General features: G+C 48.4%; 1 protein-coding gene across 1 annotated transcript in view; it reads right to left on the reverse strand.

Annotated features, from left to right (window-relative positions):
* The window catches only part of GFRA1 (GDNF family receptor alpha 1), a 227,997-nt gene that overhangs the window by 55,206 nt on the left and 150,886 nt on the right, over nucleotides 1–21,905 (reverse strand). The window contains exon 5 of the mRNA XM_068549057.1: nucleotides 19,522–19,858. Coding sequence (XP_068405158.1) covers nucleotides 19,522–19,858 — 337 coding nt within the window. The remainder of the gene's footprint in view (nucleotides 1–19,521; nucleotides 19,859–21,905) is intronic.

The raw sequence follows: 21,905 nt of genomic DNA on the forward strand, positions 1-21,905 counted from the left end.
CCTGAGGTGTTACTTAAAACCTCAGTCATATGAGCTTATAGAATAAAAGCATTTTAAGAAAAGCTACTTTTTCCCATGCATTTAGGGGGAAAAGACATATTTTTTTAAATGACTAAATATCAGTAAGTTTGTTAATACTGCTAATGTTTTTTGCAGAATAAAATCAATTAGAAAAACATGCTGCCCAAATCAGCCCTGGGATGACAAAGCAAGAGCACTGGAATGGTAATTTTCTGGAACAGTGACACAAAACAGATTTTTCCTCTTTCTGTTTTTAGAAAATTACCTTAGCCCTTCTTCTCCGGCAGCCTACTGGAGAGCACATCTGGAAAGCATCCTTCAGCAAATCAGAGCCTATGTTAAACATATTTTGCAGGGGGTGTATTCTTGCTTTGCTGTTTCCCACTTTGGACTGTACATTCTGGCTTCCCGAAGCAGAGGCCCAGTGTTTGCCAGGGGCAGGCTGTGAAGCTGGGGGGCTCGGGCTGCTCTTCAGAGAGATCAGGTCCTCCCGCTGCCTGGGAGCCAATGTGACCTCTCTGGAGCAACGGCCCTGGGGCAGGTTTGCACGCCCCAGGCACAGATGCTCAAAGCTCCACTGTGTTCCTCAGCCCCTTAATGTGGGTCCCCACTCCTGGCGGGATGATGAAAGCCTCAGCCAACGATGTGCTTCTTGGTGACTTAGCCAGATCGCGGCCACATGTTGTTGGGAAATAGAGCCATGAGGTCCAAGAAGCTCTCAAGACTTGCCTAATGCTTTATTTTCCTGGGACAGGAAGGCCCCTGTGACCAAGTCGAAATCAATGCCTGTTGCCCCCAAATCCCTGCTCAGCCTCATCCAGATTCTTAGGGAGGTTTCAGCCCATTTAACCAAATGTCCCACACCTGTGCCCCTCACCCTGGGAAGTCCCTGCTCATCTGGCTCCTTGGCAGCTCCCGGCCTAGCACATGGGTCACAGGAGGCTGAGGTCACTGCCCTCTGAGCTTGACCCACAGGAAGATGGAATGCAGGTGGAGCCACGCATCATTTTAGCCCATGTGTCCTGCTTGGGGTCTATCTCTAAGGGTGAGGGCTCAGTGAAAGCAGGCTGCAGGGCAGAGATGCGATGCCTCCTTAGCCTTTCTGATCACATCAAACTGCAGCAGCCCTGCCCCACCCCCCCCACCAAGGGAAGCCCAGGTCAGCATCAGATCAATCTCGGCATCCCTCAGGAAGTCACCTTGCATGAACACTGACAGCCATCAATCAACATCTGCAGAGCGGCTGACACAGCTTGACAACTAATCTCTACGTGGCAAATCTGGAAAGCAAGCTATGGTAGTTGGCAGCGGAATCCATCCCAACCCAGAAGAGGCTCTCTGCAGCCCCTGATTGGGGCCCAGAGCTGCCCTTCAGCTGGGACTCCTCCCTTCCCCTCCCTCAGCAAATTTCTCCAATGCACACACTGATGGCCACTCTCTAAGCAGACTGTACGTCATCATGGGAGCACAGACACATTGCGAACAACCCTATGCTTTGTGGCCAAGTCAAATAAGTTGTTTTATATTATCCATGCTACAGCACGTCTCTAGCGCAGAAAATGTAGCTTTGGTGGTACTTGCTTTTACAGGAAGAAACTGAGGGAGAAAAGGAATTGGGGGTTTTTCTGGATGATGAAATTATCATTAATCTCTCAGGTATCCAACAGCTGTCTGTGACAAAGATGCTAAAACTCTTTGAGTAAGTCGTATCCATTAAGTTTTCTATATTTCTGCAGGGACTCTTTAGTAATCAGTTTTGTGACTTTTGGCCACGAGGAGAAAAAGAAATAGAAATCTAGATGTTCAACCGATCTTTCGCCAGTAGAACCATACCTTAAAACTCCAGACCAACACGTTGTGAATTTACTTCATGTAGAACTGTGCAGGTACCTCCACCTTCAGGAGTGAATTACAGAAGTTGCCTTACATTCATCCTGAAATCTAAGAAGCTCTAAGTCAACTGCTCAGGTACCCAGGGCAGCAAAGGTCACCCACCATGCTTCCATTTACTTATGCCCACTCTTGCTTCAGAAAAAATTTTGAGATGAATTTGAACGTAGCTTTGATGCAACAGAATAAATGTAAAAATTAGCAAGGGTATTTGGGGCCAAAGAAAGATAAGACAGAGGTAGAGGTGCAGTCAGTACAAAATGCACACATACACCTGGCTAGATGAAAGCTAAGTACTTGGCTCTGTGCTTTCTAGAAACCACTGGGAAGAGGGGGGAAGTAACTAGTTCCACAATTCGTGATATACCGAAAATCAGAAACAAGACAGATGCTCAGAAGAAAATCTACTGTGGGGGGCCGAACAATGACCCATGAAGATGTGTACACTCTAGGCCCTGGAACCTGAGACCTAAGGCTATGTCACCTGACATGGTAATAGCACCTTTGCAATGTGATGAAAGTTGTGGGCCTTGAGGGGGGTAGATTATCCTGCACTATCCAGGTGGGCCCAGTGTAATCCCAAAGGTCCTTAAAAGTGGAAGAGGGAGACAGATAAGGAGGTGAGAGTAATACAATGGGAGAAAGACTGGACCAGCCTTTGCTGATTTGGAAGATGGAGGGAGGGGCCGTGAGCCAAGGAATGAGGGCAAAAGACAATAAAGTATATTCGCCCCTAAAGCTTCTGGAAGGAACTCAGCCCTGCGGATGCCTTGAGTTCAGCTCAGTGGGATCAGGGCAGTACTCCTGACCTTCAGAACCGGAAGAGACTACGTCTGTGTGACTTAAAGCCACCGCGTTTGTAGTAATTTGTTACAGCAGCAACAGAAAATGAAAACACTATGAAACGGCAGTAAAGGTTTTGCAGATGGAATCTGAAAATGGGCCAGGACTTAAATTTCAATTCAACCACTTACTAACCATGACATTTTGGGCACGTACCTTAACTTTTCTGAAGCTTAATTTACTCTGGTAGAATGACAGGAAGTCCTTCCAAGAGTTCCTGAAGGATTACGTACGTGTACCTGGCACCTAGCACCTGTTTACAACTGTTCCAGATTCCTAGATGAGGACAGGGCTCATAGCACTGTTGCTTCCTGCTCTGCTCTGACCTTGAGACCTCTATGAAGCCCCAGGGTAGAGATGACCGCACTGGTATTTCCCTTAGAATCCATCTGCTAATAACTTGGCAGATGAAATGCTTTGTCCTGAGGTCACTAATTCACCTATTCAAGGTCTGTATGTGCTCGATAATCTCACGATTAACATCGGGCTTACACCTTCCATTAGGACCGAAGAGAGATTTCTCCTGTGAGTCCTCTACGTCTTCAAGCAGAGAAATGAGTTTTACAGGACAATGGACTCAAACCCACGGAAAAACAGGTCAAGGCAATTCTACAGGTCACTACATATGATCCCTATACGATGTCCTCTGCTGGCCTGGTTGGCAGCAGGCCTGTGTCAATTTAAGGAGGTGCTGTCTGCAGCCTCAGAAGCAAATGTCAAACCATGGTGTTTATAGCTAGAGAAACTGAACTCTAATGACTTCAGGGAAACACAGGTAAATTCTAGAAATTATCCCAAATGCTGCCTGGCCTCCTTCAGTCAAACCTTGCTTCTTCAAGGGTTCCCAGAAGATGAAAAATTAAAATTACACAGGCTCTCTTGATTTTACTAATTTGCAAAACTCCCCCCTTGTCCCTACCCCCAAAGGACAGCCCTGTGGTACCTGAGCCCCAAGCTTCAAGCTCTGCTCAGCCAAATATTAATTTATCTTCCACACATTGAAGGAGCCTAGTTGCTGTGCCCTGGGAGTGGGTGTGGGGACGGCGGAAGACACATGGATGTCTGAATGGTAACAGCCTGCACTTGCACAAACAGACTTTAAGCAGAAACATATGAAAAGAAGATCTCCTATTAATCCTTAATAGGGTTTCAGACTTCCTAAGGAAAATTATGTTCAACAGTAAATACACACTAGGTCATTTTTCTTCCAGGCAAGTTGTTTTAAGGTCAACAGAGACTTTGAGCTCAGCAAACAACTAGGCCCTAATATCTTCCTTCCTAGATGGGGCATTGCTCGGGAGACAGAATTGTGGTGTTACATGTCAAAAGAATAAATCACTTATTCCACTGCCATCAGATGATAATTCTCCCCTTTTTTCAGAAAATCCATACTCTTGGTAGTGATCCATTCTCACGTTTAACATCCTCTTGTCAACAGCACCCTTCCACCCCGCTCCATACCCCACTGCACCCCGCCACCCCAGTTTCTACATTTTACCTAAAGCTCTCAGCTGAATTTAAAACTACATTCCTCCTTTTTTTTCCCTGTAGGGCAGAGCAGCTGTTTTCCATGGTTTGCATAAGCGATTTTCTAATAAACTGTCCCCTCAACCACTCCACCCAAACAGGGCTTATTTTGACCCATTCACAGTGAACTCAAGGGTCTCCTCTGAGCCCTCCCACCAATCCCCTCCCTGGCTCTGAGCCCCATGGAGGGCGTGGCTTTGGCCTTTCGGCCCACACCTCCCCTCCATCACTCTCTTTTTCACATCTTCACTTTGATGATACACTGCTTGCACCATGAGAAGATAAGCACCTGGGATTATGCCTGGCATAAAGCAGATGTTCAGAAAATATGTGTTAAATGAGTGAGTGAATAAATGAATGAATGAATCCAAGTGCGACACACTATGGCTCCAATCACCTAGAGACCAATACTCATCATGGACATCTTGGCGTTACAGTTGGGCACAGATGAGGAGAAACAGCAGCCCACGTCTAACTACTCCAGACACTGCACTAACAGCTATGTTCGTCTAGAGCCGGTCACTGTGCCTGATGCGTCATAAGCCTGGGTCACTTAATACCCGATAACCTGACCAGCCAGGTTAGTCTTATTTTACAGTGGAGGACCCTGGGGTTCAGAAAGGCCACCAGCCGGCCACAATCACGGAGCTGGTAAGAGTTAGAGCCAGATTTTGAAAGGAAGACCACAGACTCTCCAGCTCACACTCACCCCCACAGCAATGAAAGAATTGATGTTCCATCTTTTCATTTTAGTTCTTGGACATTTGCCGCCACTTTGCTGTGATCTGTGCACACAAGAAGCCGAAATCTGATTTAGGGGGATGTAAGTGATCTTTACTAGGCCCAATAAAGTGTAATGACAGAATCAGTGGGCATTCTTTTGGTTTAATAGTGCTTGCAGTTTAAAAACATAAAAAAAATAATATCTGTTGTTACTGTTCAGTAAGGCCCAAATGCAATCCTACGACACAGCCGTGTTCATCTTGGCCCAGGCTGTCCCTCACTGAGCATCCCACCTCCCCAGGCTGTGTACACCATCACCCCTCATCAAGAAGTGAGGGGGGCAAAAAGTGGGGCTCCCCAGACCCACAGGGAGAAGCCAACAGCCCCTCAAGCACCCTTTCCTGGCTGCAGGGACCACTCCTAAGGCTGGGAACAGGAGGCACCAGGCAGGGGCTGGCCTGGCCGGGATCATCTCCTCGGGTGCCTTCCCACTGTGCCCGGCACCCATCGGCTCCGGGAAGGGCAGACATGCATGTGGGCCCCTTCCTGGAGCTGATGGGTGCCGGGCACAGTGGGAAAGGGAGTGAGCCCTGAAGTCAGACCGTGGGTTCCAATCCCAAGAGCCCCCGCTGCTGCTTCAGCTCTGCATTTCCCCAAGTATGAAACACAAGCACCAAGAGCAGGGCTGTGGGAGGATTAAGGCCCAGAACCCAGTGCCTGGCACAGAGTTCAGTGCTCAATGAAGGGCCGATATGAGTGCTGCCATTACTACTCTCAGGGTGCTTTCAATGCCGGTCCTATCTCTCCAATCACAGCCTTGTGAGGCAGGTAATGGGGCAGGTAATGTCTCTCCTCCTTCACACGAAGGGACAGGTGTACGGGAAGCAAGTGCATTCTCCAGGACCCTCAGCCAAGGAGGGTCACAGCTTCAGCTGGGTTCTGGAGGCACCTGAGGCCAGCACACCCTGCCCCAGTGCGGACAAGGACACTAAGCCTGGCTCCCTCAAGAGGGCGCTCTCCCACGCAGCTTGGAATAGAGTCCCGTGGACAGGCAGTATTTAGTGGCACCTCTTGTATACCCAGAAAACACCGCTTCCTGCTCTCTCTGAGCCTAGGGATGGTGGGGAGCAGCCCAGAGAGAGCCCCGGGCCTGAGGCTTGTGGAGTGGACTCGTAGAGGCGCCTCGGCATCCAGTCGCCCAGGACCAAGGGTGCTGATCTCCAACTCGGTCATCTAGCACCTAGCACAGTGTCTGGCGCACTGGGTTCAACAAGGACACCAACCTTCCAAGGACCAGGGTCACTAAGCACCTACAATGCAAGATGCTGTGTGTGAAGCAGTGGCTGTAGTGGGGCAAGGATGAAGATGGAGATACAGCCCCGTTGGGACACTGCATCTGACCTCCCACCAGCTGCACCCATCACCTGCCCTCTCCTGTGACCAGCAATGAGCTAGGTGTGAAACAGCCTGCATATTTATTTGTGCAGGTCAAGGCTCACGGTGATCTTGGCTCATAGGATCATAGCACTTTTGAATCTTGAACATCCGTGTGTGGTTGAGTAACCCGTGTCATAGCCCCACCATAGGCGCTGCCCATCCCACGCTCCCTCCTGAGAACCAAAGATGCTTCCACTTGGAAAAAGTGACAAGAAAAGTAGAGTAAAGCATGTCAGCTTTCCTTATTTGAATAGCTCAGGTCAAAGATTGCTCCAAAGGTCATTTTAGAAGGAGGATTTCTATTCAAATAATTGCTCTAAAACACTGTTTTGCTTTGCATTTTTTTCCAGCATAACTCAGACAAATGAATTCCAATCTCAGGCCAAACTCAGCCTATGGATGACAGGCTGTCTACTTCCTCTGCACACTGAGGGCAAGGTTCTGCCCTGCAGTGGGGCCGCTAAATAGATACATGTTGGCCATGGCTCAGCAGCCTCTGTTTCTGAGGAGCTATCACCTGGGCAGACCTTCGAGTCCTTCACAGTGAATCCCACAGCCCTCCAAATAGAGCCCAACCTTAGTGCAGCCGAGAAACTGCCCAGGTGTTTTCTCCTCCCCTTCCCCAACCTGGGCTAACAGTCACCTCAGTCACAGTGGTGAGGCCTCTCCGAGGTCCTCTGCTAAGTCTCAATGCCCCATAGGGCCCATCTGGCTGCTCACTCCTTCCCATCCTCAGCTTGCAGACCCCTAGAGCAGAGTGAGGCCCATCAGCCTAGGTCATCACCTGGTCAACACACCTTAAGGCAGCGGGTTTCCAAGTGTGGACCCCAGACCAGCAGCAGCAGCACTGGGAATGATCTAGAAATGCAAATTATCCAGTCCCACCCCGGACCTCATAGATCAGAAACTGATCTTGACTACCAGCTGAAGTTGGAGAACCACCGCCCTGGAGCAACGGCACCTGGGAGAAGTCCGGGACCCCCTCTTGCAGGGGGTGTGCGCATACACTCCATGTGGACGCCCTGGGCCCTGCAAAGCACCCTGCACTCCAGTCCTGCTGAGCCAGTGAATGAACCAACCACCCACCAGAACGCTGAGCAGAAAACTTTCTCAAACCATATCTGTAGCTAAAAATGTTTCTACTCGAATTTTTGAACTTGGAACATGGAAGAAGCATTTCCCATTTGCTTTGGTCTACTTCCACAGAAAGGTTTTCTAGCATGACAATATCAAGATCCTCTGCTGGAGTGAACATCCACAGAGAGGTGACATTCTCTCTCCCCAGCCCCCATCCTAAGAAGTTTAAGGCTGTTAGATGGAGCCAGCTAACCCTCCAATAGGAATTCCAACTGCTGGGTGCTCACAGAACTCTCCAACTGCCAGCTTCCCGGCATTTCCGATTCTAAGGGCTATCCCAGGCCCAAGGTCATTACAATCCTTTAGTTTCTGCCATGGCAAATGATGATGGAGTGGGGAGAGCAGAGAGGGGCTGCACCTGAGATGGCTCACATTCCAAGGACCAGACATTTACCTGTGACACTCTGACCAAGCCCCTACCACCGAGTCTTGGGCACAAAGTGCTTTTACAAGTCATTACAGAGTTCCGCCTGACTGAGCTGAATACGAGGCTGAAATGCTTTGTCGAGCTAGAAACCAGAAGGAAGGTGTTGTCAGGAGGGGATCTCTCAGGGCAGGAAACCAAGCTGAGCCAGATCCCCTTGCCACACAGGCCCAGAGTGACAGCCGATGGGAAGCTCAGCAGCTTTCTGGTTACTGGTACCCATTTCCAACTGGAAGGGCCATGGCCCCGGCTCCCATCCCCACCTCCCCCAGCCTCACCATCCTGACACACTGGAGTGAACACGTGGGCACGAGGCAGCCACACACACACCCAGACTGTCTTAGTTCCAGGAGACCACGGAGACACTTGTGCACACACGTCTTCTAGACCAAGATGACTCTGGTCCTAGTGCAGCAGTTCTCAAAGAGAGGTCTGGGGACCCTGGCAATCTCAGAGAGCCTTTTAGGGTTCTTGAAGTCAAAACTATCTTCCCAGCCATACTAAGTTCTGATTTATCTTTCTAACTCTCAGGCTCTCAAGAGAGTACCGTGGAGTTTTTCCAGAGGCCACGTGACGTGGGATACTGCAAAAGTCTGAATGCCGAAGCAGATAGAAGAATCAAGGCGTCATCTGGTCCGACATTAGATTTGTAAAAGTGTAAAATGATGCCACGCTTCTCCCTAAACTTTTTTGTTCTGGAAAAGGTAATGATTTTTTAAAATAAAACTATGTTCTGTTATTTATGGTAACATGTAACGGGCATCTCGGTGTTATTTTTAAATGAAGTGATAAATACGTAAGCACTTCTTCAGCTTTGATTCCCAATATGGTAAGTATTGATAGACTTAGGCCACAGATGCAAAAGCCCTTTGGGATCCTCAGTAATTTTAACAATATAAAGGAGTTCTGAAACTGAAAGGTTTGAAAACTACTGTTCTAACGAGAAGTGAAATACTTTTGATGAGGGGCACTTAAGTCTTACTTTGACAAGATCCAAAGTCCTCTTACTTACAATTTTTGTTTTAAAATGAATAAATAAAGAGTTAAAAACAAAATCACCTCCAGTCTCCAATTCCACACACTCTGAGGAAGGTGATGTGGGTGGTTTTCAAGAGACGCACACATTCCACCCGAAGCAGGGGCACAGCGGACAGAAGCCAGGCTCTGCAGCCCTGCAGACCCTCCGGGCGTTCATTCCAGTGGCACCACGTGGGTGACTGCAGAAGTTGCTCAAGATTGCACCTCCTCATCCGTGAGCCGGGGACGAGGACGGCCCTCACTTCCGGGGTCGTTGTGAAGTGCTTAGCACAGTACCCGGCGCACTGCAAATGTCACATAAATGTTACCCTCTTCGTCATCATCTTCATCACCATCATTGTCATCCACAGCTTCCTGCAATAATGTCCCTGGCTCTGCAGATTCTGGGCCCCCGAGTCCTGTACAACGAGCCACCCTGCCCCCCCCCCCACCTTGTGGCTTGCTTCCTAACAGGATGATCGGATGATTCATGGCACAGAACCACCCAGACGAGAGGAAGGTTCAGACTCAGTGGCACTGAGTCAGTGACTGCCCTTTGCTGGATGGCTCACATCACTGACTCAGACACAAGCACCTCTAAGGACCCTTTATTCACAGTTACTCTGGGTCACTGAAGCAGCACGTGTCCCATGAGGCTGCCAGGGGTGCCCCCACTGCCTATTCAGTTTAAACAATAGTGAATCTAGGACTCCAGGCCCAACAAACTCGTGGCCAGCTCCATCCACGTCTCAGTGGGTATCTTTGTATGCTGATAATTGTTTATTCTAGACAGAAATGCTCTTGAGATGACACGTGGTCCAAACACCTCTGGACTTTGTCTACCACCGCCTCTGCCCTCCACTTTTCCCTAATGGTACCAACTGAAAAGATGGTGATGCACAAAGCTTAGCAACACAGCTTCACATAATGGAGTTGGAATTTCCACGTGCCGCTTAATGCTGTGGGTGCATAAAAGTGTAAAGCAGTAAAAATCTACCCCTTCCACCCACAAATCCTGCTTTAAAGGTCTCTGTCTGCTACTGGAGCAGGGATGGCGGGGGGATGCTGTATTTGGAATCATAAGCTTTCTTTGTCCTCTGTGATCAAAAGTTGTGGAAAGTGTGAGGGAGAAAGAAAAACATATTTATTGAGTCTTTGCTTTGTTACGTGGCAGGCACTGTGCTGATGCCTTGCAGAGATATCGCATTTAATCCTCACGGCTGCCCTGTGAAGATGGAGTCGTTACCTCCCTTTGTAGATGCAAAACTGAGGCCACGAGCTGCCCATGTTCTAGAACTATCATAACCAGGATGCAAGCCCAGGGTCGCCTCACTCACAAACACATTGACAGTTACTGGGGAAGGAAAAAAAAAGTCCCAACTCCAGCTTGGTGTGGTACTTTTCACATTGATGGTTCTTTTAGATTCTTGTTTTTCTTGGATGCAAAATTTTCTGCGTAATTAATTGCTTTTGGAAATCACAGAGCAATTTCCCATTCACTGAGTTGGAAATGCCCCGTAGAAATGTAAGTGCCAACGTGACTGCAGGATATCTAACTTGGGGTGGTGCCTGAGTGGGGGTCTGGGGTTTCCTTGGGTGCAGCAGGACTCCAAGCCTGGCTGTGAGACCCGGGCTCTAATCATACACGACAGCCACGCGGTGAGGGGGGGCAGATTTCCCTGCACAAAAATGAGACAGCTCTGGGTCACAGGCTATGGGAACTTATGTCAACTGCAAACCATGCATGATCAAAAGAAGTCTTGTGTCCTGTGGAGGCCGGGACAGGGAGGTAACAGCCTCAGCTTAAGGGGCCAGCATGCCAGTCAGCATGGGATGCCCTTGGAACCCAAAGGATGTTGGTCTGGATAAGGGGGCAGCCCTCTAGGAATACTGGGGTCTCCCTTTCCCCACTCTTTGCTCCGTGGATAAAGCACATTTGAAAAAGAGAACGATATAAAATGGAGGCATCCCCTTCCCTTGAAAGAAAAAAAAAAGAGACTGTAAAATCTGTATGGTTGGGTTTCGGTCTAGACTTGAGCAGGGAGCTAGTTTACCCTGCCTAGGAACTTCATGGGTCCTAGTACGTGAAATGCTCACTGGGCAGAGCAGAAGGGTCCCCTTTGAAGAGGAACAAGCTGCACAAAGCAGCAGAGGGGATCAACTGGGGTCTTAAAGTGGCCTGAAATCTGGGTTCCAGAAACTCCCTTCAAGTCCCCACCCACTCCTACTTCAGCACATCTGGGAACAATTCCAGGCTTCTCACCCCCACCCCCCACCCCCACCGCACGTTTTATCAGCACTGCATTCAAGATGCAATCCACAGAATGGAAGTTTTCCTATGATTAATGAAATGGCCAGAGGGCAAGGAGAAGGTAGGAAGGCAAACACCTGGATGACCCCACCCTGGTGACATAACCATGGGTTGTTAGAGCTGGTTGTCGCTCTGTGACAGCAGAGAATTCATCTCCCGTGAGATACACAGCCAGGTCCCTGGTATCTGCTGCCTGGGGGGACGTGAGGGTCAAGGACTCTAAACTCCAGTGACACTTCAGCAGGGAGTTACGGAGTCCAAGCAACCAGGTTCGTGGGAGCTCCCGGGTAACGGTCACATGACTTAAACACCTAGGACCCTCGGGTCAGACTGTGCTCAGTGAATGTGCCTGAATAAATGACTGAGTTAATAAGAAGAAGAAAACCAGTGTGGTCTGGAAAGATTTTTTTCCTGTTTGTAGAAATGACTCTTGCAATCAGTAAGCTGTCACAGAGAAACCACTCTATAAAAAGCAACGAATGCTCAAAAGGAAATTAAAGTAAGAACTTAATGACCACATATTACCTGAGTAGCTTTTTTTCTTTTTGAATGTTTTAAGTGATGCTAGGAGGCTGTGATGGACATTATGTCCTAACGCTCTGTGAAAACTATCTTTAAAACTGATGCTGTCTTAGTTACTGAGCCATAAAGAGCGTCTAGACCCGAGGCTGGACGGGATTATCATTCTGCCTGTCTGGAACTAAAGGTAGTAAGGCTGAACGGTGTTAAGAACATTGTATTCTTGTCATGAAAGACAATCATTTGGAAAGAATGACAGAAACCAGATTTTGGAGTTAGCAAGATCAGGCTGGTTCCTAGCTCCTCCACGTGGGCTGAGATCATGGGGCTCAGTGCCTCTCATCATTAAAACCCAGTAAACGGGTTGCTGCTCCCACATCTTCCTCAAATCCGCAGCCCCGGGCCTCTGTCCCGTTTCTACCCCTGGTGGTCTCTCCCATGCCTCTCGTCCTTTCAGCCCAGCTCAGATGACAGCTTCTCCAGGAAGCCTTGCTGACCCTCCAGGCCAAGGCCAAGTTGGCTGCTCTTATCTCTGTCCTCCTGCAGCACTTTGTACCTTCCTGACCACAGACTCCCACACCAGGCTGTAATGACCATATGTGCACCTGCCTTCTCTTCTGCATGGCCGGTGAGGAGCCAGGTCTTTACTCCTGGCACAGTAACTGCAGACCAGCTGGTTGGATGGATGGATGGATGGATGGGTGGGTGGGTGGCTGGGTGGATGGATGAATGGATAGATTGGATGGTGGGTGGGTGGCTGGGTGGATGGATGAATGGATAGATTTCCTATGCGCTAACTCTATTCTCCTGGTCACCCCTCATCTGGTCCACTTCAAGCACGTCCTATCTGGCCTCCTGGCCTCTCCCCACCCCAATCCTTGCCCCACACTGCCACCTGGGCACTCTCTGAGGTCCAGCTGATCATATCTCACTTCCCCCGCCCCTTGTAGGGTAAAATCCAACACTTCAACATGGCACCGGAGGCCCTCAACCTCTTGCCTTTATATCACACTAATTTTTCTCCCTCTGCCTCCAAGACAGACCCCAGACCCACACCTCCCACTCCCTTCACTATGTCCTCCCAAAACTGAGTGCCTTCTTTTCTGCTTGATGTTCGCTACTTCTCACCTGCTGAGGCCCAGTCTGAATATGGGTCTTGAGACCCTCCACTATGACACCTCCTCCCCCAAAGAAATATGGGGCTCTCTTTGGGCTTTCTGGGTGGATACAATTCCATTCCTTTTCCCTCCGCTTTCACACTCAAAGGCAGTAAAAGACAGTTCTGCTGTCAAGACTCCATCTGTCCACGTGGTTCTAATAACTGGCAGAATGTATAAATGTAAAGGAGTGTCTGAATCTCTCTGTCTCAGGGCCAAGAGTGGCCAGTGTGACTCTGGGGAGGACGTGGGCAGGTGAGGGAAGGGGTGAGGGGAAGGAAGCGGAGCGCCTGAGCTTGGGCAGCACCGGGAGGGGCTGGCTGGGGAGAGTGGGAACGCTGAGTAAATCTGGACAGGCGTTTTTTAGCAACAGGCTCCAGCGGGAACAGACAAATGGCTTCACACCTGTCCCTGCCAAAGGAGAGATAAGGAAAGAGATAGGAGGCAACAAGATAGAGCAAGTTGCAGCGGGTTCCCGCCTGATTCACAGCTCAGGTTACCCCTCTTAGCCAGGGACGCGGTGAGCTCAGACCCTGCTTAGCTGGTGCTGAGTGGATGCACAGGCTGGGGGTGGAGGTTTGGAAGATCCACCGGGAGGTGCGTTCCTCCCCCCATCCAGCACGTGCTGGAGGACGTCCGTGCTTTTTGCTTAATGAATCACCGTACACACACAGGAGCCCCCCACCTCACCAGGAGTCCAGGGGGCCTCCAGCCAAGAGATGCAGGGGGCCGGGGTGGGGCAGGCAGCTCGCGCAGGTGGGGCGCATTAAAAAACGAGCGATTTGGCACTCTGCATCGCTAAAGACACCCATGTAATCATTTGAAATGAAAACTGCTCAAATGAACTGGAAAATGTTCTACTTGTATTTTCTCATATTCCCAAACCTTTCTTTCCACGGTTCAGAAGTTTGCATTGTCTAATTGCTGATTTCCATTTGTGAATGAATCAGCGTAAAGTAAAATTGAGTGCCAAATTAATCTACCCTTCCAGTTTTAGGCATTAATTATCCTCTGAGCCATTTTCTCCTGCACTTTGCCACACGTCAAGACAGGCCCGGATACAGTGATGTAGAATCCAGTTTTCAACTCAGGAATGTAGCCCAAACACTAGAGGATGTCCCAGATCTCTAAGAGCCACAGTTTACTGTGCAAAAGAGGACTGATTCCAAGCAAAGGAAATACATTCCTCACCTTTTAAAGGTGCACTAACACTGTCAGACCAAGTAAGTTACTGGAGAAGAAATTTGCTGCATGGTCTTGTGACATGTTTCCCCAGTTGCCCCAGTTAACAAATTAACAACAACATATTTCCTCTAAGTATAATAGGGTCAGCCTCAGTGTGGAAAATGCGGTGCTGGCTAGGGCAGAATTTTGAAAATTACATATGCTGTTCTTCTGGAGCTATACCAAGGGAGATCTTCTTGGCTGTGCTAAAAAAAAAACCACCCCAAAAAACCAAACAAACAAACAAAAAAGAAAACCAAAAAGACCCACCACCACCACCACCAAAAACAACAAAAAAACCAGGTCTCCAGGATACAATTATAGGATCCTTAGTCCCTGGGGAAAGGTAGAACCATATGTACTTGGTCACTTGGTCAAAGCTACCACTCTTGGAAACAATGAGGATACACAGCCTGGGCACCGGGAAGAGCAAGTAAATCTTGGTGGAGGGGGGGCCTGGGCAAAAAAGCCTTGGAGACAGAGGGCACAGAGGCCCTGATCCCTTCCGTTTTGAGGTTCAGCATTATCAGAATCTTTCCAAAAGGTATGAGGTACCCTTGACCAAGCACTGTTGAAGCCTTAAAAAAGCAATATGGAACAACATGGACTGACCTGAAGGACATTATGTTAAGTGAAATAAAACAGTCACAGAAGGACAAATACTGCATGATTCCACTTTACATGAGGTATCTAAAATCATCAACCTCGTGGAAGCAAAGAACAGAATTGTAGCTGCCAGGAACTAGGGGGAGGGGTAAGCAAGTAGTTTCTTTTTTTTTTTTAATTTTTATTGGAGTAGAGTTGATTTACAATAGTGTGTTAGTTTCAGGTGTACAGCAAATGAATCAGTTATACATGTACATATGTCTACTGTTTTTTAGATTCTTTTCTCATACAGGCCATTACAGAGTATTGAGTAGAGTTCCCTGTGCTATACGGCAGGTTCTTATTAATTATCTATTTTATATATAGTAGTATGCATATGTCAGTCCCAATCTCCCAATTTATTCCTCCCCCACCCCTTATCCCCTTGTAAGGTAGTTTCTGATGAGTGGGAATAAAACTTCAGTTATACAAGATGAATAAGTTCTAGAGGTCTACTGTACAATATTGTGCCTATAGATAATACCATATTGTGCACTTAAAAACCTGTCAAAAGAGTAGATTTCACGTTGTGTTCTTACCACAATAAAACAAGAAAAGAGAGAAAATGCAAATACAACACTCAAATCCATCTAGCACACACTGCCAGGAAAGGGAGAGTCTGAGATACTGTGTGCTCAAGTTGGAGGGCTGGCTCTGGCGGGAACCCCTTAGGACCCAGCCCCCAGGGCAAAATGTCACGCTTTGGGAAACGCTGGCTGCATGCTGAGTATGAACTAAGAGTTGTTACTCTGCACCCAAGATGCAGCACCTCTGCTGCAGGTGCAGAACGACCAAGAAGGGCACAGTCACCAAACCACAAAGCAACCTCTGGGCTGTCCACAACAGCGACACTGTGTGGCAGCAGTTAAACCCACAGGTCAGGCAGGCTGGCCAGTAGCTTCGAGCTCCCTCTTTTCCTGGCACTGGAAGCAGAACAGGTTTTGGAAAATAACTATAATTCTTAGATGAAAACAGGAGGGGGCATGCTCAAGAGGAAGATGCCAGCCCTTTTGGTAATGAAGAACAGCAGAGGCGCCTGAGTGATTAATTAGAAAAATTAAAGAGCTATGAACATATTTGTAGCATCCTGAGCCAGAGCCCAAGTGCTGAGCTTAGTGTGGATGTCAGAATTTGAGGGAAAGGAGGAGAGGCACAAGTTTAAATTTTGTATATATAACCACTTGCATCGGGAATAAAGGAATATGCTTCCTTTAGGACCAAACCCCATCCTGACATCCTTCCAGGCACTAAGGAAAGCAACCGGAGGACAACTAGCATGGGAGACACTGTGCTTCAGGGGAAGAACTGGAGGCTCTGAATTTCATCACAGCCTTCTAATAACACCTCCGCGTTTGCTTTTCTGCAGACGAGCTTGGAGGCCTAAACAGTCAAGCTCTCGCCTCTCCCCAACCACCCCAAGAGGAAAGAAACCTGTCAGCTTCCCTAAAAGGGAAAAGGAGGAAAGAAAACAAAGTCAAAAGGAAAAGCTAAAGTTGCATCTCCTCTGTTTGAAGGCACAATGCAGGAGAGACAGGTTTTGCACAGAGGCACCGCTGGACTCTGGGGAAGGAAACCTGTGTGCTTAGAGCTGGAAAACATTAAGTGCAGGGAGGTTTTATTGAGCTGCAGCAGCTCTTTGACAGTCCCTGATGTTGAGATGGCAATGGAGCATTTGAAATGTGAGCTTTCAAAGAATATGCTTTTTAGGAAGCGATTTTCCCTCTTGCTATCCCTTCGCTTTGGGGATATTCAAATTGGGCCTTTAGTCATCCCATTGGGGGTACCTCCATTCCTCCAAATGGGTCTGGGTCAGAGCAGCTTTAACACGAAACCCTGCCGAAGCCCCAGCTGCTGCTCTACGTAGTAGCAACTACAAGGGCTTCACCGAGACGGATTGAGAAGAGATGCAATAAAAGGCATAAAATTAAAGACAAGATTAATAAAACCTGATGTAAGAGAACACCGCTAGCCTACCTAGCAGCTTAAATTACATTTACCACATCTGACAGGGAGGGGGTAATCATGAGTAATAAGTTCAGCCTCTGGAAAGAAATTGCGGGATAAATAACTTAAGGACAGGTAACACCAGGGGAAGTCACCGATTCACCTTCCCAGAGAAGACTCGAGACGGTATAAAACCCACCAATCACACGGAAGCAAATTTCACTTGGGAGGGCCCTAGAGAGTCTAGGATCTGGATTCCCAAACATCCCAGAGCCAGGAATCTGGCAGCAGCACAGAGACTGCTTCTGGTTGCAGCTTCCAGCCCAGCCCGACCTCACCCCACCGCCTGGTGGCCGCTGTCACCACAGCCCGACCCTGGTGTGTCCAGGCGCAGTCAGTCATTAGGTGAGGGCTGTCCTATTGTCCCCTGTTCCTTTCTGCCCCATCAGCTGGGGCCACGCTATGCTACTTGGGCTGCCTCAACACAACCAGTTCCTGGAACCAGTCTGGTCCCCAAACAGGACCCAAACCATCCCATTATCTGCAGATTCCTCCTGCCACCTCCTCGGAACACCCCAAGTTCCCAAACTTCCAGCTATTTCTCACCACAGCTTAGCAGGGAAGCAATCTGATTCGACTAATTCACACCAACTCTCCAAGGATTCTCTCTTTTTAGAGGGCAGGCAGGTAATGCAAATGGACCCCTCATGGTGGGCTTGGAGCCTGCACAGGAGGTGTCAGGAGCCTCCTCTGGACCTCACGTGCAAGACAGACCTCGTGAGAACAGCAGGAAAGGCTCCATCGCCACGCTCTCTCCGCCTGCCAGCCATGGACCAGCGGACGGAGGGCTCACGCACTGCTCCATTCCCTCCCCTGACAGCAGCCTCCCATCTCCAGGCTTCCTGGCTTGGACCCATCAGCAAACAGGATAATGTCTCCTGTAGAGACAGGGAGGGGCTGTCTGGCTTCAAGCCAAGGAAGACCCTGGAAAGTCCTGCTTTTAGCAGAGGGATTCCTCTGCTCAAAGACTAAAGGGGCAGAGGAACTTGGGGTCTTCAGAGGACAGGTCTTCAGATTCTCTGTTCCCTGACATCCTAACGCCAGGCTAAGCTCCCACAGCTTCTCCCTTGGTCCTGTCCTCACCACATTCATCTCGAGCAGGGGGTTCTTAGAGTTCCCTGGCTGATTGGCTTCCCCCGGTTATAGCTGCGAGGAGGTCCTGCCTCTTCCTCAGGATCCTTAGAGCACAGTGATCCCTGATCCTAGCCCTCAGTTAAGAGGGTCTCAGTGGAAGAGGGGCATGAAGGTGAGGAAGAGTCTTTGGAGAAGTTGCATTGCCTGAGCACCTGACTCCTCCCAAGACAAGCTCGGCCATCTGAGTTCTTCCTCAGATAGCTTCCAACTTGGAAAAAAATGGAGGGATATTACTCCCAGAAAGTCTTCAGCATGAGGGAGTTCTACAGATAACAAGGACTTTTATTTTTCTTTGGTCACTATTAGAGCTAGTCTAAGGAAAGAATGGGACTCCATTCTATCAGAATAAAACTTAAACTGACAAAACTCAGCTTACCAGAATCCTCAAACTATCAGACAGTTTTTTCCCTGCCCTCTGCTCTTTAGAAACGGGAAACTTACAAGAAAACAAACACAAAGTCACACCCTCACCTACTTGCCCACCCGTGAACATTTATCAAGTGCATAGGATTTTGTCAGCGATGGCATTTGAAGATTCCTGGCTCTATCCTGGGGGCAAAGTACAGGTGTTGTCCGATGATGCCCTGCCTGCATCTCTAACTCAACATCCATCCCGTGCTCTGAATGCAGCACCAGCTTTGCCTCCGGCTGCAAAGAGTCAAGTCTCTGCTTACCAAAATCTACTTGCTTCGATCAGCAATGAATTCAACCCAAAGTTCTGGAAGGACTCACATCAAATTGTTGACAGTGATGGTTGGGAGCAAGTAGAAGCAGAGAGAAGCGGAACCTTCCTTTTCCCTCTACTAATTCTATATTGCTTTTTTGCTTTTTTTTTTTTAAAAAAAGAAACACATTGAATATATTCATGGAGTCCTTCAAACATTAAAATAAATTAATAAATGGCCAAAAAGGAAAAGGAAGTGACTCTTTTCAACAACACAGCCAGGTTTCGATGGGGGCTGAGATCCGGAAGCATGGAAGGCATCTACTCTCAGCCACGTCGTCGACTGAATGGCCCAGAACAGACCCAGGCATTCTGGAAGTTCTCCTCTTTGGGGCTGGACACGGCTCCATCCCTCCCTCTCACTGCTCTCTTCCAGTTTTCTGACCTTGATGACAAGAGCTCCCGTATTTCCAGCACCTGCTAACCCACTTACTTAATGCTTTTGACCCCTGGCAGCTCTCAGGTCTAACAGAGGGGCACATGCCTTCAAGCTCCCCTGGGCTCAGGTGACCCTCTGCGCTTACGAAGTCCTATTGACCTCATTCCAGCACCTCTCAAAGCTTTCCTCAGGTTAAAGACGGGAACCTTCCTCAGCACAAAACGCTGATCAGCTGCTGAAGAACCTCGTGCTGGAGGCAGAGGTCAGGTTTTGGCCCATCCATCCCAATGACTCTCCTCCGCCACCCCCCTGCAGAAATTCAGAAGATAGAAGCCTGGCCACTGAAGCAGCATAAAGGTTCTCTCCACCACCTCCTTAATCACCAGGCTGCCGGCACGCGCTTACCTGCAGATGTAATTCGTCTTGCAGGAGTCCTGCAAATTCAAGCAGTTGGGCTTCTCCCTCTCCTCGTAGGAGCACACCGGCACGATGGTCTGCCGTCTCCGCTCGGTGCAGGCGATGTCCCGGCAGGAGCAGAAGAGCATCCCGTAGCTGTGCTTGGCCGGGACCTTGTCGAAGAACTGCCGGAGGGCCTTGTGGCACTTGCGCCGGTTGCAGACATCGTTGGACATGCTGGTGGTGCACGGTGTGATGTAGGCAGACCTGTACTTCTTACAGGTGTCGTCCAGGTTGCAGGCCTTGGCGGCGTCCAGGCAATTGTTCCCTTTCGGGATATGCTCCACTGCAAAAGGAGAGAAAGGCAGCGTGATCACAGGGCTGGGTGCTGGGGCTGCTCTGCTTTCACTGGGATCTGGCCATTCACCTGGCAGTGCTGGCAGCTCTGATCAACTCTGTGTCTTGAAGCTAATAACTTAATGAGCTCACGACAATGAGAAAGTATCAGGGGCACAAAGGCTGGGAGCCCACGGCAGCACACAAGCTCCTAGCGTTGTCTCAGATGTATAATTAGGAGGTATTGAGTAAGGCCAAAGGAGCTCAGGCACCTGCCCGACTACATATAAACAAGGCAACAGGAGAACAAGTTTCCAGCTCCTGGTTGGTAAATTGAAATTAGGATAAAAGAAAAAAGCAACAAATTATATACTTGTTTATTATATAATATATAAAATGATATGCTGAATGTAAGTATGATTGCCATGCAATCCTCCAGGAATATAATTATGTAATAAATGCACATAGTACATGTTAATTACTATATGATTACAGAGTAATTGCATGGTTATTTGAGCCCAGAAGACAAAATATTATGCTAGTTCTCTAAACAGGAAGAAGCAACTACATCGAAGCTGTATTTAAGTTCTAGCTCACAGGCCACTGGAAGAAAACCAGAATAAATTATATAAAAATTTGCAAACCTCAATTACCATTTAACTTACCGCATAGAAAATTTGGGATCTATGAGTACTGAGGTTGCAGATTAGAAAAATTCAGTTAGTAATTTGGATAGAATTTCAATGGGCTTACAAACCATACGCCTTAGGAATCTCACAAAACATATGTTGCCTTCTGTCCAAGCCCTCTGTGCTCATGCTGTCAGAGAAACCAGTGCTGTCCACTGCCAGGCTGCCCGCTGAGAGGCCTGGAGAGAAAGCACGGAAGAGGCAGGGCTCACTGGGGTGGCTGGGTGGGCTGGCAGGGCCAAGTCTAATGGGCAAAGTTAAAAGATGAATGGACAAGGGAAATTAAGCTCATTTCCCATAATATAGGTCTTACCAAGGGAGGCAAAGTGATGGAAAAACCTCCTAGAGCCAAGTTATGAGATGGCCCATGGAAAATTGATAATTAGGTGTAGCAGGGACCCTCCGGAGACAGCAAGAAGGCAGCAGACAAGCACCACACAATCGTGGGATTCAATCCCCAGCAAGTTCCTGCTCAGGCCTCAGCCCCTTCATGGGTTCTGCAACCCCCTTTCATTCTCTTTATGCGCCCAGTTGATGGGGACCATGAAGGCATTTGAGAATTAGCAAGAGAGGAGACAGAGTCTAGCTGGGTTGGGTGGGACCAAAAGACAGGGCAGTGCATTTAGTATCTAAAAGGCACATGGGATATTCAGCCTTAAATAAAAGAAGGAGACCTGCCATGGGCAACAACATGGATGAGCCTTGAGGACATTATGCTAAGTGAGATAAGCCAGTCCCAGTAGGACAAATACTGTATGGTTCCACGTATATGAGGTATCTAAAACTCTCAAACTCACAGAAGCAGAGAGTTGAATGGTAGTTGCCAGAGGCTGAGGTGAGGGGGAAACGGGGAGTTGTTATTCAAGAGGTATAAAGTTTCAGTGATGCAAGATGAATAAGTTCGAGAGATGGGCTGTACAACATCACACCTACACTTAACAATACTGTATTGTGCACTTAAAAATCTGTTAAGTGGCATTATTTCACTCTTTTGGATGGCTGAGTCATATTCCATTGTATATATAAACCACATCTTCTTTATCCATTAATCTGTCGATGGACATTTAGGTTGTTTCCACGTCTTGGCTATTGTAAACAGTGCTGCTACGAAAATAGGGGTGCATGTATCTGTTCGAATTATAGTTCTGTCTGGGTATATGCCCAGGAGTGGGATCGCTGGATCATACAGTAGTTCTATTTTTAGTTTTTTGAGGAACCTCCATACTGTTCTCCATAGTGGCTGCACCAATTTACATTCCCACCAACAGGTGTAAGAGGCTTCCCTTTTCTCCACACCCTCTCCAGCATTTGTTATTCATAGACTTTTTAACGATGGCCATTCTGTCTGGTATGAGGCGGTACCTCATT

This window comes from Eschrichtius robustus, chromosome 7, assembly GCF_028021215.1.
Source record: "Eschrichtius robustus isolate mEscRob2 chromosome 7, mEscRob2.pri, whole genome shotgun sequence".
Lineage (NCBI taxonomy): Eukaryota > Metazoa > Chordata > Mammalia > Artiodactyla > Eschrichtiidae > Eschrichtius > Eschrichtius robustus.